The sequence below is a fragment of the Rhagoletis zephyria genome, unplaced genomic scaffold (genome assembly GCF_001687245.7).
Source record: "Rhagoletis zephyria isolate East Lansing unplaced genomic scaffold, Rhagoletis_zephyria_1.1 Rzeph_scaffold_02009, whole genome shotgun sequence".
In the NCBI taxonomy this organism is placed as follows: domain Eukaryota; kingdom Metazoa; phylum Arthropoda; class Insecta; order Diptera; family Tephritidae; genus Rhagoletis; species Rhagoletis zephyria.
In genome coordinates, this window is record NW_016159093.1 from 24,252 (window position 1) to 38,442 (window position 14,191).

At 40.9% G+C, this 14,191-nt stretch overlaps 2 protein-coding genes across 16 annotated transcripts in view; one reads left to right on the top strand and one right to left on the bottom strand.

The window, feature by feature from the left end:
• The window catches only part of LOC108365809 (coiled-coil domain-containing protein CG32809), a 33,502-nt gene that overhangs the window by 578 nt on the left and 18,733 nt on the right, over window positions 1–14,191 (top strand). For 7 of the 15 annotated variants that reach the window (XM_017619972.1, XM_017619976.1, XM_017619974.1 and 4 more), the window contains exons 2-12: window positions 861–986; window positions 1,709–1,762; window positions 1,834–1,952; window positions 2,014–2,043; window positions 2,979–3,150; window positions 3,212–3,558; window positions 3,624–3,686; window positions 10,161–10,251; window positions 10,652–10,744; window positions 11,555–11,669; window positions 11,737–11,832. In XM_017619972.1, the coding sequence (XP_017475461.1) occupies window positions 890–986; window positions 1,709–1,762; window positions 1,834–1,952; window positions 2,014–2,043; window positions 2,979–3,150; window positions 3,212–3,558; window positions 3,624–3,686; window positions 10,161–10,251; window positions 10,652–10,744; window positions 11,555–11,669; window positions 11,737–11,832 (1,277 nt within the window). In that variant the 5' untranslated portion in view covers window positions 861–889. The remainder of the gene's footprint in view (window positions 1–860; window positions 987–1,708; window positions 1,763–1,833; window positions 1,953–2,013; window positions 2,044–2,978; window positions 3,151–3,211; window positions 3,559–3,623; window positions 3,687–10,160; window positions 10,252–10,651; window positions 10,745–11,554; window positions 11,670–11,736; window positions 11,833–14,191) is intronic. The other 8 variants (XM_017619973.1, XM_017619983.1, XM_017619985.1 and 5 more) reach the window with 3 other exon arrangements.
• On the bottom strand, window positions 3,722–9,271 carry b6 (pentraxin-related protein b6). The gene is made up of 6 exons (XM_017619988.1): window positions 8,034–9,271; window positions 7,783–7,930; window positions 5,643–5,736; window positions 5,384–5,504; window positions 4,842–5,063; window positions 3,722–4,772 (listed from the first exon to the last, which is right to left on the bottom strand). The coding sequence occupies exons 1-6, from the start codon at window positions 8,394–8,396 to the stop codon at window positions 3,933–3,935; spliced, it is 1,788 nt and encodes a 595-aa protein (XP_017475477.1). The 5' UTR covers window positions 8,397–9,271; the 3' UTR covers window positions 3,722–3,932.

A 14,191-nucleotide genomic window follows, 5' to 3' on the forward strand; every position in this document is an offset into this window, starting at 1 on the left:
CAGCAACAGCAGACGAACAAGCAGCATAGAACACAGATATCTTCCTTATTTCAGCCACAAACTCCTCGCACTCCGCAGTCCAGGGTCAGCTAAATGGAAAAGCGCTTGTCGTCAGCAAAGCACTCTTCCGCCGCACTCCCTTCGCCAAGCCAATGGCACTGTGCAATGAAATTGTGCACTTGTCGCGAAATTTCAACGCACCATCCCAAATGCCAATGCAAGGAAATAAAATAATTTCCCTTTTGGTGAGAAATGCCGTCGTGCGTGCGCTCGGAGCACGAGTATTTGGCGTTGCATGCATGCCGGCTAAATACACAATAGCTGTATGGTATGTTGACGCAAGCGGCGCGGCGGGGGCGCACACTGTGCGCGAACCATATTTTGAAACATAAACAAACAGAAATTTTGCTGTGATGATGGTTGGGAGAAGGTGGGGGGTGCATGCGCAGCGGCTGTTCTCCGCATTTACTTTTGTTGTGTCTCTTCTGCCGCTCTGTTTTCTTCGTGCAATATTTGCACTGTCCCTTAGCCACCAATAAAGCACGCGAAAAATGGAGCAAAAAATTTTCAATATAAAATTCAAGAGGCGTTCGTTGCAACGTTTGTGCTACGAAAATATTTGCTCAGGGCTTCTAATCAACTGGCCTGGCCGTACAAGTGCCGAAGACACTCAGAGGCACTTACCCACTTGCCTAAGTACACAGGCTGCACACTTTTACTTCCATAGACAAACACATATGCACACATACATACATACATACATACATACATACATATGTACATATGCCTGCATCCGAACTCCGATTGATACTTGCTCAATGCTAATGCCAACTTTTAATGCTTTCCGGTCGGCGCCGCAGTCCAACCAACGCATACGAACGGTCACACGATGCTGATACGCTGGAAGAGCAAAGATAAAAGTTCATCGAACCAGAGCAGCAGCAGCAGCAGCTCATCAAAGAAGAAGCGAAAAGGACGTGAAGCAGGTGGGTAGGGGTGGGGCATAAATGTGAATATTTAAACAACTCCTGCTGGAGTAAGTGGATATTACATAGACTGAATATACATACCTACTTCCCTCAGTATGCACCCGAATAAGTAAGCACGTTTTATTGCGGGCTTGTGCCCGTGTATGTGTGGGTGTGGGTGTGGGTGTATTGTGCACATGTGGATACATTTGCACGCTGATTGCCCATTTCCGTGTCGTAGTCCGTAGTCAGTGTAAATCAGTGTCCTTAGAAATCAACACCCATGGCACGAAGGTGTCCGCATTTGTTTACTCGTTAGCTCCATTTTGCCGGTATTCGGGCAGCTGACAGTAAACACCGGTGACAAGGATAATCGCTTGTCTGTCTATTCGCTTCAGGCACACACAGTAGCTAGGTAGCGCAAAGCTTTCAGAGAAAATTACAAGTCATTTTTAACGTTTTGTCAATTTGTCACAAGCGCCGACTGCAGGCAGCAGGCGACAGGATTTGCAATGCAAATTCTCCAGCACTAAGCCGTTAGCGATTAACCTGACAAGTCGAATCGACGACAATTAATTTTCGAAGCTCGTATAAATAGTGAGCTACTCAGACACGGAAATTGCGGTTATGAGTCAGAAAGTAATCAAATTCGGATCATAATTGTTAAAAGGGGAGTTTTATTGGGTGGGTGCCCACAATGTTTTCACCCACTGCATTCATGTTTTACACATTGCTTCCAGAAGAAGACTGGCAAAATGAATCGAAAGCAGGACGTATGCCGACTAATGAGCAGGGTGAGCTGACATTCAGTCGATTTACACATACATAAATCAAATAATTATTTGAACTATGTTTTGATTTTTAGTTAGCGATCATCGGCGTGGCATGCGTCGGGATGATCCGCGGCGGCATACACTGGGTGGAGATATGATTATGTACGCTGGGAATCAGGGACAACAGCAACAACGAGCCATGGATTTGGAGGTAATTTATGAAAGTAAAATGATAGTTTTTTAGAACTAAAATTTATTTTCTCGAAACTTAGATGAGCACTCGTGCACAGAAGAACAAAAAGGTATTTGTAGAAGACAAATTTAAAATTAAATCTTTATATATTAAATCTGTGTTGCAAGTAACGAGCAAAGGGAAGCTATCGGCTTTTTTAACCTTTCAAAATTTTCCTTTTAAAAAATAACTTCGCCTAAATTCACATAAATATAAAACAATTTTCAAGAAAACCTGATTATCCTTTAATTCAAAGTCAAACCTTCTAAAGTCACTTAAGCTACTTTAATTGACGGGCACAGATATGTACATGCATACATACAAACCCAGCAAACACAGTCTCTAACATTAGAGAAATATTTTGATTTTACATTAGAATTCTACGTAGTTCTCGGATCGAAAATCAGGTTAGAGAACTGTGTAAGAATTCGATTAGAGAATGATTAGAAAAACACCAGACATTAGAAGCCAATTAGAATTCAACATTAGAAAACGATTAGATATCTAACCTCTTTCTCCTTTTTGTAGAGAGTGTTATAATTCTCGACAGTTTCTCTAATCGTCTTATAACCTTCTACTTTAAAGAAGCACATTGGAATTCGAGTCGTTTTCTAATCTTTCGCTAACCTAAATGTTTGTTGGGTACATGTCACATGGAAAGTAAAGAGCCCTCGGTTTGAAAGTAATTTTTCCAGAAAATTCACAGTCGAAGTTAACAAATTAATTGCGGTTTTTTTCTTGGTGGAAGTACCCATCTTTCAAGTGAATTTGTGAAAAACCAATTCATTCAGCTGGGATGCTGCGGTTTATTTCATTGAAAATAGCGAAGCATCTATTATTGAAAATAAAAAAATTATTTTTTTCTTTCAATCCAGTCCTACATAACTTTCTCCAACACCAACTTTCTAAAATTATTTAAATACGAGCATATTTCTGTAAAATTTAAGTTCTTTTTTCCAAATTCTTCAAAACGCAAATATGTACATGTTCCAATTATATTTGAAGAACAATGTGCCACGTGGCTATACGCCCTTGAATCAGGGGCCCTTATTTGACGATGATCCCGGTATTATGTCCGAGGTAGAAACAGCGAGCACTGGGTTTCGGCGTGGCAACAAGCAGCGCTCTTCCTTGCCGGTAGTTCGTACCCCTTCGAAAACGTTGGAGAGACCATTAGGTGAGCACGATTTACAATCAAATTTCCGCTCGAAGTTGCTCATAATTGCCCTCCCTTACAGGTCTCGTGTTTCTGCAATATCGGTCGGAAACGAAACGTGCCCTATTGCCAAACGAAATCACCTCGATCGATACTGTGCGCGCCCTGTTCGTGCGCTCCTTTCCTCGCCAGCTAACCATGGCATATCTGGAGGGGCCAAACGTCAAAATATACATACATGACGCCAGCAAGGACATGTTCTACGAATTGGAAGATGTACGTTCACATTTACGCGAAATACGCGATCGTTCGGTGCTTCGATTATTTGAATCCACAGAAGTGGCTGCACCGCCACAAATTTTACCCGGCGGACCTGGCGTTCCGCAGCCTCTGCCTCAAGTAACGCCAAATCACTGGGATCAAGACCAGGTGAGATCTACTATTGAAAATCAATATTCGTAAATGAAATTTTTAACGTAAAACCCTCTCTGCAGAGTTACTTCAGCGAACCAGAATTCGATTCGGATTACAAACATCAACATATTCACAAATCAAAGGTGAGCTTTTTATTGCATAAAATACAAAATATAAATAGACATACATACATGAAATACAATACAAAATGCTATTTTCTAAAAATTAAGCTAATGAATACAAGCGCGACCGACAGCGCGACCGACCGCGGGCAGCTCGAAATTAAATGCGTTTTGAAAATGCGCCGACCTATGTAATAGCCACAACCCCCACTAGCGCTCCGAATACACCCTTCTGACTAGCGCCGTTTCACATGCACGCCGTGGCAATTAAAAATTGCCACACCCACCTACACTTAATCCCTTGAGCGCGTTGTCCATCTGCTCCTTGGCATCCTTCCATGCAAACACAATGGCACCTTGGAATGGTTCTGGGTCACAGGCACTACAAAGCGCCATCACCGCCTTAACTTCCTCTTCGGCCGGCTCGCGATCGTGCTCGTGAACCTCCTCTTCAAGGTTCATTTTCAACGTCAAATCGTGTTTGAACTGCTGACCGCCGAACTCCGCTAGTCCGTCATACTTCAAACTGCTGCCTACCAACGGATCCTCCACTACACTGCCATTCTCCAGCAATACCAGGCCACGCTTGCGCAGATTCTTCGATGGCAGCATAGTCACGCGCGCCTTTCCTAAGTCAGCGGCTCGCTTGCGCACCAGCTTCTGACCAAAGGCTCCATCCGTGTCGTTGCTTTTTGCCTGGCGCTTGAAGAAGATGCGTGTCTCGGTCTCGTCGATGAACTGCACATTGGCAGGATTGTTGAGCGTGCTGTATTCGCGTGTCGTTGAGCTGGTTTGCACGGTCTTCGGCCGCAATGGCAGTGCCGAATTCGGCTGCGCGATATGTCCCAGTAGTTGTTGCGACACCAGCCGGGAGCCGGTATTGATTTGCCCGTTTACAAAGTTTGTGTTGATGGTGACGGCCTGCTGCTGATCGGACAGCGGGAAAATCGTGTTATCACTGCCCGCCAACTGCTGCATCGGCAACTGTTGGGTTGATTGCGGTTGCAGCAGCAACTGCTGTTGCTTTGGTTGCGCGAGATTTAGACGCACGCGCGTCGGTATCTGTCCGCTTGCCAAGAGACTGTGCATTGGCAATGGCCGGTTTATCTACCAAGTGGAGAAAATTAAAATTTTTACATCAGAAAACCCAGTGGCTACAGAAGTTGGCTAACTCACAGTTGGTGGTGCTCTTGTTGTTGTTGACAACTCCAGGCCCTCGTGATCGAAGTGGTGAGCGTGGTGATGCTTGTGATCGCGGTGCGCTTTGCCCGCACTCAGCGCTATATGGTAGATCTGTATCAATGTGATCTCAAAGTGGAGGCCCTGAGACAAGTCACCCGTCGGCGATAACCCGCCCGAGAACAATTTGCCTTTCCCGGGTATTGTGTGACTAACCAACTGAAATAAATAAGAATACAATAGTTAACAGTATATATTACCAATTTGCCTGTTTCGCGGTTAGCAGCAAAAGCGAAAGCCACTGCTTGGACGTCATTTCCTGCATTTGCCAACAGCTACCGGTCATCGACAACTCGACAACTTACTATCACTTGTTGGCGCACGAACGTCGGTTTTTTGGGTTATTTTTTATCAAAATTATTAGCGAATGCACAAAAAATATGCAAAGTCAAAAACTCAGACACCAAAAGTCTCGTATGTCTAAGCATTTCCAGCGACACAGCTGAATTTGAATAAGAAAGCACAAATTCAAAACTCACCGCGTTGTGGAAGCCACGTCCAACGCGCTCTGCCCTCACCCAAACCTGCCATTCGCCCGTCTTTCCATTCCATGACGAGCACTGATGATGCCATTGACGCACACGCAACGGATAATTGAGCCTGCAATTAAATGTGGCGCAACCGCAACCGCAGTCGCAAATCGAATCGTATTGAATTAATCAAATTTCATAACTTTGCGATGTATGATACAACTCTATGATAAATGTGTAACGATTTTGAAACCTTTTTCGTGCTTACCTATAAACCTGCTGACCTTTTATGGCCATCGAAATAAAACTGGAATTTTTTGAGTTCGAAATCCAAAATTGGAATTCACGCGGTTCATCCTTAACTGGCATTTGTGGAATCGCACAGCCGGTCAGTTGGTCAATTGTAGTCGGCGGCAAACGGCCATAGCAAAGAGTATAGAGAAGCGAAAAGTAAAAAGGAAAATGCGATCGCATGAATACATTGGACTTGTCGTCTATTAAAATTTGACAACAGAATTGATTTAAAGTCGGTCAAACATGTTCATCTTATAAGGATTTTTGTGAGGAATGGGAAAATAATCGGGCCAATGCAGCAGTACGCGGTCTAAGAAAAAAAAACAAAAAAAAAGTTCGCTTTGTAGTAAACTTGGTCGATTTCGTGCGGCACAAAAGGAATTTCGCGCGGAATGGGAATCAATTAAATTGACAAATATATACGCCGGGGATTTGAAGAATTCTAACACAAGATTTTACGCATTTTTTTACCTCATTCGTTTAACAATTCTCACGCCATTGTAATTAGTTGACTTACAGGAGAAATCAAGAGCTGCAGCGCGTTACTGTTTTTCGGTACGAGCAGTGTAAATAAGTTTTTCAACGTTTTTTTTCGTTTATAAATTTCGAAGTTCGAAACCATGCAAGTATCATAGATTATGGCTCATGTAAAAGTCGGCATATCCGCTCACATACTCAACGAGGATTTGCCTATTTAATGTTTCTGCGTCGTGCGATCGTTTTATCAGCTTTAATTAATTTATTATCCGCATATATTAATCAAACCGCACACAAAGCCGTAAACTTGTTTGTGAAATTCCCACAAACGTCGCGAACGCCCCATGGTTTCCACCTTCAGTTGCGTTCAAAATCATTGCCAAGCCGCAAGAGTTCATCAACTGAGTGAAGCGACCACAAAGAAACCGGAAAATGTTTGCGAAGCGCAGTAAACGCGCATGTACGCCTCGCAGCCTTAAACTCGCTGCAGATTAGTGACGGCTGCGCACGCATGCGTATTGAATCGCTTACACGTTCGCATAAACAACTGCTTAGCCATTCAGAAAGTGATCATCCAGCGTCGCACGAATGACTGACGTTCATCTGCAATTAGCACGTACTTTGCATTACGCTTACGCTTATTGGCTTGTACTGCGTGCGCCTCCCAGCCCCTCTGTGGCGACCACTTTTGACGCCGTTTCGTGCCATACTGAATCCATAATGCACACAAGAAATGCCCGTCCGTTATGGCACACCATTTAATGGCATAACTTCATGAGATGATGTTGTTACAACCGTTGTCGTTATTACCGGTCACCGTGTGGCGTTGAATTGTGTCAAATGCTGAAACCTGTAACTTCAATTATGCAACTTTGGCACAGACTAGAGATGTATGGTATGTAAACCTAGTTTTGCAGCAGCGAAATACAGACGCTTAGACAGCATCAGTTATGTTGCAGCATTGTGGCAACTGCGAATGATCGAGGCCGCGAGCTGGAGTTGAGATTGGAGTTACATACAAGTCGGTAAGTAGCACCATGACTTGAGTGCTGCCGTGTGGCCACAAGCTGTGTGTGCGCTCTCTTGTGTGCTGCATAGAGTCTTTTGATACCGAAGACAACAGGAAGCTTGCTTCCTTTCACTTTTTACCCAGCTCATAGCAACGACATGGTTGCATAACTTTCTTCTATTCATCAGAGCCAAGCGTTGACGGTCGCGTTTTAGCATTTCGAAATCAGTTTTCTTGAAATTTTAGCATGCTAATTTCGTGGCGTGGTTGTGGCGGCGACCGCAACATCGAATCGTCACACATCTTGCGTGTAAACCAAGCAACGCGTAAATGAACGCACTCAGTCTGCGTAGGTACAGTAGAGACAACGTGGGTTCAAAGCGGGTTGGTGGGGTCACAGCTGCAAACCTGTATCCACAACGAAATGGTGTCACGCCACACCCAACACGCGCCGTTCCAGCTAGTCCACAAACAATTGTACCGCAATCAACATTTGAAAATATCCAAACACAAAAAATTATAAATTAAACCGATCGCCACACGAAATCCAACACTGCAGGCCACCGCAAGCCAATTAATCCATTTACCAGATCTCCCTTCTCTAATAATATTCTCTTATGCTACTTACCCGAATAAGTTAATAGCACGTGATCCCCGCTGTGATTTGTGTAGCGCGACCAAAAGCAGATAGTGAACTGATTCAAATCCGGCAGCTTATTCTCATATGCAACGGTACCATCATGATTGAAGGCGTACTTCTTGACTGCGCAGAGATCCTGAATCCCCGTTCAAAGATAATAGATAAAACCAAAACAATATTAACCAAGTTTACGAATTAGAACTATGTAAAACACCATCGCAGCTGAGCATCTCAATTACCTCCCTGTTGTAGTCGCTACTGCCGAATAGCTCGCGCTCATACTCGAACTCATCCGTTTCGAACTTCAGCCCGGAGTGAGTCCCCAAAGGCGCCGATATCGCTACGGCCTCTCCAACACCAGTCAGCACCTTGCTTGCCGCTTCCTGCGGCAACAACGGCGACGAAGAGTACTCTGCGCTTTCGCCTGAACTGCCGCCAAGCATTAGAGTTTTGGCGCTGGTTGCCGACCCGGGATGAGATTGCTGCAGATTGAAGGAGGTGGCAAAGGAACCGCCCACTATGGGCTTCCAGCCGAAGCTCAAAGATAAAAAGCACAGTAGTCCTGCCGAAAAGGCATACGCACGTAAATAACTCCACTCCATTGCGCACTCGAATTTAAAACACAGTTCTTCGCATAAAGAAATATGTCTACAAAATCACTTTCCTGATTTTTCTGTTATCTTTTTCACTCCTCACTAGTTTCTTTACTCGATTCACTTTCGTTTTCGCATTTAATATTCGCGACTGCGTTGGCGATTCACTTTTCTTTATGTAACTACGATCACTTCAAGTTGACTACGCGTAGTAGTACGTCTGCACGCGACGATGGCTCGAACTTTATTGGCAATCAACTGTGGCGGCGGTGCATGTGGAAGCGTCTACAGCCACGAGACTTGAACTGGGGGAACACATGCGCAGCCAGAAAACAAGTTTGGTAGCACAACAAGCTCGGCGCACGCGCTAATCCCCGTCGCCCGCAATGTAACAAGCGCTTTAATGGCTGCGGATACGTTAACAAAGCATTAATCCGCGCCAGCGACAATCACCGTTAGCAATTTTCATTCATTCATTCATTCAACATTAAACACATTAAAGATCTCGGAGGCATCGGCCAAACGTCTCATTTGTGAGCGTCGGCTATGTGTCGAACACTCACTCACTCGAGCAATTGGCAGTCGAACTAGAAGATAATTGCCGACGGACAGCAATAGCATTGATGGCACCTGTCTGCCGACTGATTGTTTACACTTTTTATGCATTTCGAAAACAACAACTGCATTAGCATTGGATAATGGCGAAGGCAATACAGCTGGCTGATCATCAAAGATGCAACAAAAGACGGAAATTTGTTTGGAATAAGTTTTAAGTAGACAGACAGCTCGAGAGGAGAAGATGCGAGAATCGGACAAGTGGTTGTATGACAGCATTCAAATTCCTCTGACACTGTTTCTGCGAAGTTATTATTACAGCATACATATGTATAATAGCTATGTACATCTGCATATTTGCATGTAACTACGTACATATACATACATATGTACAAACATTCATACATACATACATGAAGTTGCGCGACGGAACGGACGGTTGTCTGGAAAAACTCTTCGAAAGTGAAATTGCATTGAAAATGCAAAGCGCGATCTTGCGCTGACAACCGCCAATCGATCGTTGATTTACTCGTTTCGCGCGCCAAAATAATTTACGTGATCGATAAGAGTTCGACAGCGCTTTGGAGCATTTGACAGAAAAGAAAATAAAGCGACATACACAATGCATAATCACATCGAGAGCTAAAAAATTTCTATTTTGGCTGCTAACGCAAATTATTCTCACGTCCCAGCACAAACGCTAAGTGCCAGTGGCAGCGGCATTTGTGCAATTTTAATATGCTCATAATCACTCTTCACTCTTAGGCAATGAGATTTATTGCGTTTCCAAATATTTTGCATACATTCATACATATGTACATTAGGGTGGTCCTTAAATGGGGGATGCAAATTTTTCATCAGATTTCCTAAGCCTCAACCCCTACGTCGATGCTACTATAGTCGAAGATCTCACATATAAATTTTGGTTCCAATTGGAGACGGTTAAGGCGTGTCGCACAGGGGCACAGTACATATTACCCTATGAAGTCGTATTAAATGAAAGAAATATAGTTTTATGGTATTACCGATTGATGGGTGAGACTGAAAAAATTGTTAATTTCATTTTTACCGACTACCCTAATGTACATATGTATGTTTTTATGTCCACATATTAGCTATACTCGTTATATCGTCAACGTAGCATTTGTATTAGCTCATCGCTTCTGTATTGCCAACTAAGTAAGTATCTGATCGAGACGTAATAATTTCTTATTACAGATTGGCAAACAGGCCGCACCGTACTACGTAGGCGCCTCACAGACCTTACCGCGCGGCATGTACTCGTCCGAGCGCACCAAAGTTCCCATAGGTAAGTCAACTCAAAGCTTAACAATTCCTTAAGAAGATATATTATACATAAATAGTGAAAAAAATTCAAAAAAAATTAGCAGCATGCAAAATTTAATTTGGGATCCAACGAAAATTGTGTGATTGCTTGCTTTAATGTGCTTCTCTGATTGATTGAATACCAATCAACAATTTTTAGTTCAATTTATGTATGTATTTTGATTTTGTAACTGCATATTTGGCCTAGGAATATCAGTAAATTCCATCTAACATCCACTGAGTAAACGCCAACCCATTCATTTGTATATATGTATTCGTGTATTATTCTCTTCATTATCAATTGTTCACGCCCACTAATGGCTACCATCCACCATAACCATCCATAACTGTACTGTACTCTGTATCTATGTGCGTGTATGTAGGAGCGCCAGTGAAACCCTTGAGGGCGCATAACTCAAGAGGTAGCATGGAGCCCTTATTTCCTTATTCCCCGGACCAGTTGTATAGCATCCCAGGTACTTTGGATTCATATAGACGTGCATTTTCTTCACTTTTATTTTGATTAGAAGCGAATCCAACGCGTACAAATTAGACACTGCATCTTTTATGTACATACATACATGCATACCAAACTTACAATTACACAGTGCAACATCATTTTTGGGGCTGGATGATAGACCTACAACCTTACGATATGTAAAGCCTCTAAATCTTTTTGCATCAACGGGTAAACACTTTTTATTGCTATATTAAGTTTGGAATGTTTTGCCCGAGTGTGGAAAAAAGCTTTTAAAATTCATATCGGCGCGAAATATGTAGTTTGTGATTTTATGGAACATTTTAACCCATTTTTGCAAAGTCTGAAAAAAATAAAAATTGGGAAGACCCTAGTGGGTTAATATTTTCTAGAAAATTATTCGCCGGATAATTTAGCAATGGGTACTCTCAGACAAGTCTTTACACAAACAACGTCAAAGTCCACAGAAAAAAAAACAAACAGATTTTGTGATGTAAGATGATATTTCCGGGTTTGCCCTGAGAATGCTAGCAGATTTGGAGGTTTTACTATATATGAGTCTTGGACTTTCATCCTGAGTGGGAATCATTCCGCCCCCAGATAATGACCCTGAAGTTGTTGCACAGTGTTATTGTAAAACTTTAAACTTTAAAATTTTCTTTTTATTCGAAATATTGAAACTCTTTCTATAACTAACTACTAACATCTTGTGCTATACTGTATGTGTAATCTTGTAATCCGAAATTGCGCAAAAACTGTTATGAATGCACATTTGGTTGAACAAAGAAATGTTTGCTGTGAATTTCAGATGGTTACTCCAGTTCACCTGAGCGCAGCACACGAGGCAACTACGAGGAGCCTTACTACAGCCAATATGGCACCAGAGGACCGGTCGTCGCGCCAATTATTGACGAAGAACAGAGGTTTGGCAAACAACATTGAAATTTTTAAATTTTTGTTTGTTTCTACTTTTCACTTCACACCAAACAGTGAAGTGGGACTTGCCGAGGATCAATATGCCGTATACGGAATGAAAGTGGGACCAGGCCGAATGCCGAGACCAAATCAAATGTATGACAATGCAAGGTAAATACAATTTTTCATAAACTATTTTAGTAAGTATTATTTCGCAATGTGCTACGATTTTTATGCTAAAAGCTTCCACTGAAGAATGTTTACATAATCAAGTAATTTATGTGGGGACCGAAACGGTTATCATCTTTATAATTGATCTGTTGGTTGAATAACTCTACAATGAAAAATATCCAGCAGCAACGTGCAGGAGAGTAAAGATCGATTCTCTCTCATTTTGTAAAATATCCAAAATGGTACGCGAACGAAAAATAAACAAAAACTTGCAAGTTTTAGATACAGCTGATCGAAGTTTTTATTACATACAAAAGCATAAAAAAGAAATTACGTAACGATTACAAATTAAAAGTTTGCCTAAAGCAATTCGCTAAGCAAACGTAAGAAAATTAGTATTTGCTTTCTTCCAAAACATTTGAGAGAAAAAAAAAATTCTATCAAATTCCCTGCCAAGCAAATTTCTGCACTTCTGCAATTTTCAGGTTCCACTGCCAGCTGGTGTCCACGGTTGCATTTCAAACATACAAGTTTTTATAGAATTTTTTAAATTATTTCATATGGACAAAAAACAGAATCTACATGTATGTATATTTGTTGTTGCTCGGACCTTCTTTAACATACGTTTAAATTTCTTTGTCGTAGTAACTGTTTCCGATTACGAATACAGTTTTTTTACAGCCTAATACTTTTCAAACTATTGGAATTAACTAAATTAATTAGGTAAACAATTTTTTACTTACGTTTTTCGTTAGAGAATCACTAAAGTTTATAAATTTTTAAACTTAGCGAACTTGTTTATTCAAATTATCGTCGTAAAAAGTGCAACCATGTGCCATAATCATATGTTTTTCGTAATTACAAATTCTTGCTTGCAAAAATTTTTTCCAGCAAAAAGATGCAACTTCTCTCGAAGAGAACTGTCACTTTGACCTCTCAGTTTTTGAGTCATGGATAATTTTTTGGTCTGCACGAACGCGATTTGAACAATTCGTACAAATTCGTAAAAAATTGTTGCTCGACGAGCAAGACTATTAGCAACTTCCCCAAAAAATCAACTGTCACTTTGCGCTCTCAATTTCACCTACTTTGCAAAATTTTGTGTACGCGAACGCCAAATCCCGATAAAATTTGATAATTTTCAATTTATCGGATTATCATGCAGACTAAATTAAAATCATAGTTTAACCGTTAAAATTGCTCAAATTTAACCGTTATTCTTATTCTTTCGATCAAGAATGATCGTTATGTTTGGATTTTTTTTCTCCATCATATTTCAGATTTAATTGTTTAGATCATAAAATATTTAAATCGGTCATAAACGCAGCTTCCATCATAAATCTCAGTATTCTTTTCTTTATTTCTGTTTAAAAAAAAATATATAAGAAAATTTCTCTTCCATTTCTTGAACGCCACTTTATATGAATTTTTCGTATTTTTTTAGAGCTGTATACTAAGCTTAACCGTTAAAAATTACCGAAAAATATCCAAATTAACGATTATTTTTTGATATAGAAAAAATAAAAATCCAAATTTGACTATTATTCTTGATCAGAAAAATTAAAATAAAAAACCGATTTTGAAATCTAAAAATAAAGATCTTTATATTTTTTATTCTGTTAAATGCAAACAAGAGAAAAATTTACGTTATTTTATGATTTTTTTAACCGACTTCAAGAAAGGAGTAAGACCGCACAACCGATTCCTATAATTAATTTTTTAAAGGAAAGTTGGTGCCACACAGGTCCCATATTAATTTGGTTTATACCTAATCTTTGCATCCTGAAGAAATTAACGTTAGTTTTAAATTTTTATATGAGAATTGAAGTCGGTTTTGTTTTTTTTTGTTTTGCTTAAAAATTACTTGTTTTATTTATAAACATCGCCCTAATCATGTACAAGAGTGGCTTCAATACTAAAATAAATAATCGGGATAGACATGATTGCCAGTCTCATACGACGGACTGAAAATATTTTGTGATGTGGATGGTACTCTTCTTCGACTGCGGCGATAAATTTTTATTCTCTTAACCCCACCATTTCCGTTGGTCACCATAGTTGTCGCGACGGGATGCAAATAGGTGGCACCTAATGTGAACTCGTTAAGCATTTTAGTTAAGCAAAGTTTAAAATCTCGTACCTTTGCTCTTTATAGCCTGCACAATCAGGCAGAGAAGATATCCGCCAAAAGAGAGAAAGGCTAGCGCTGTTATGCTAACGTGAAATAAGGTTTGCAATTTAGAAGGTTTTTCCTCTGGTTGCCAAGGATGGTAATCGTAGCCCCTTCAAAAATAAAAAAAACTGTTAGTAATGTGTCCATGTTAGCAAACTCTCATCATATAGCACTCCAGAAAGTAAC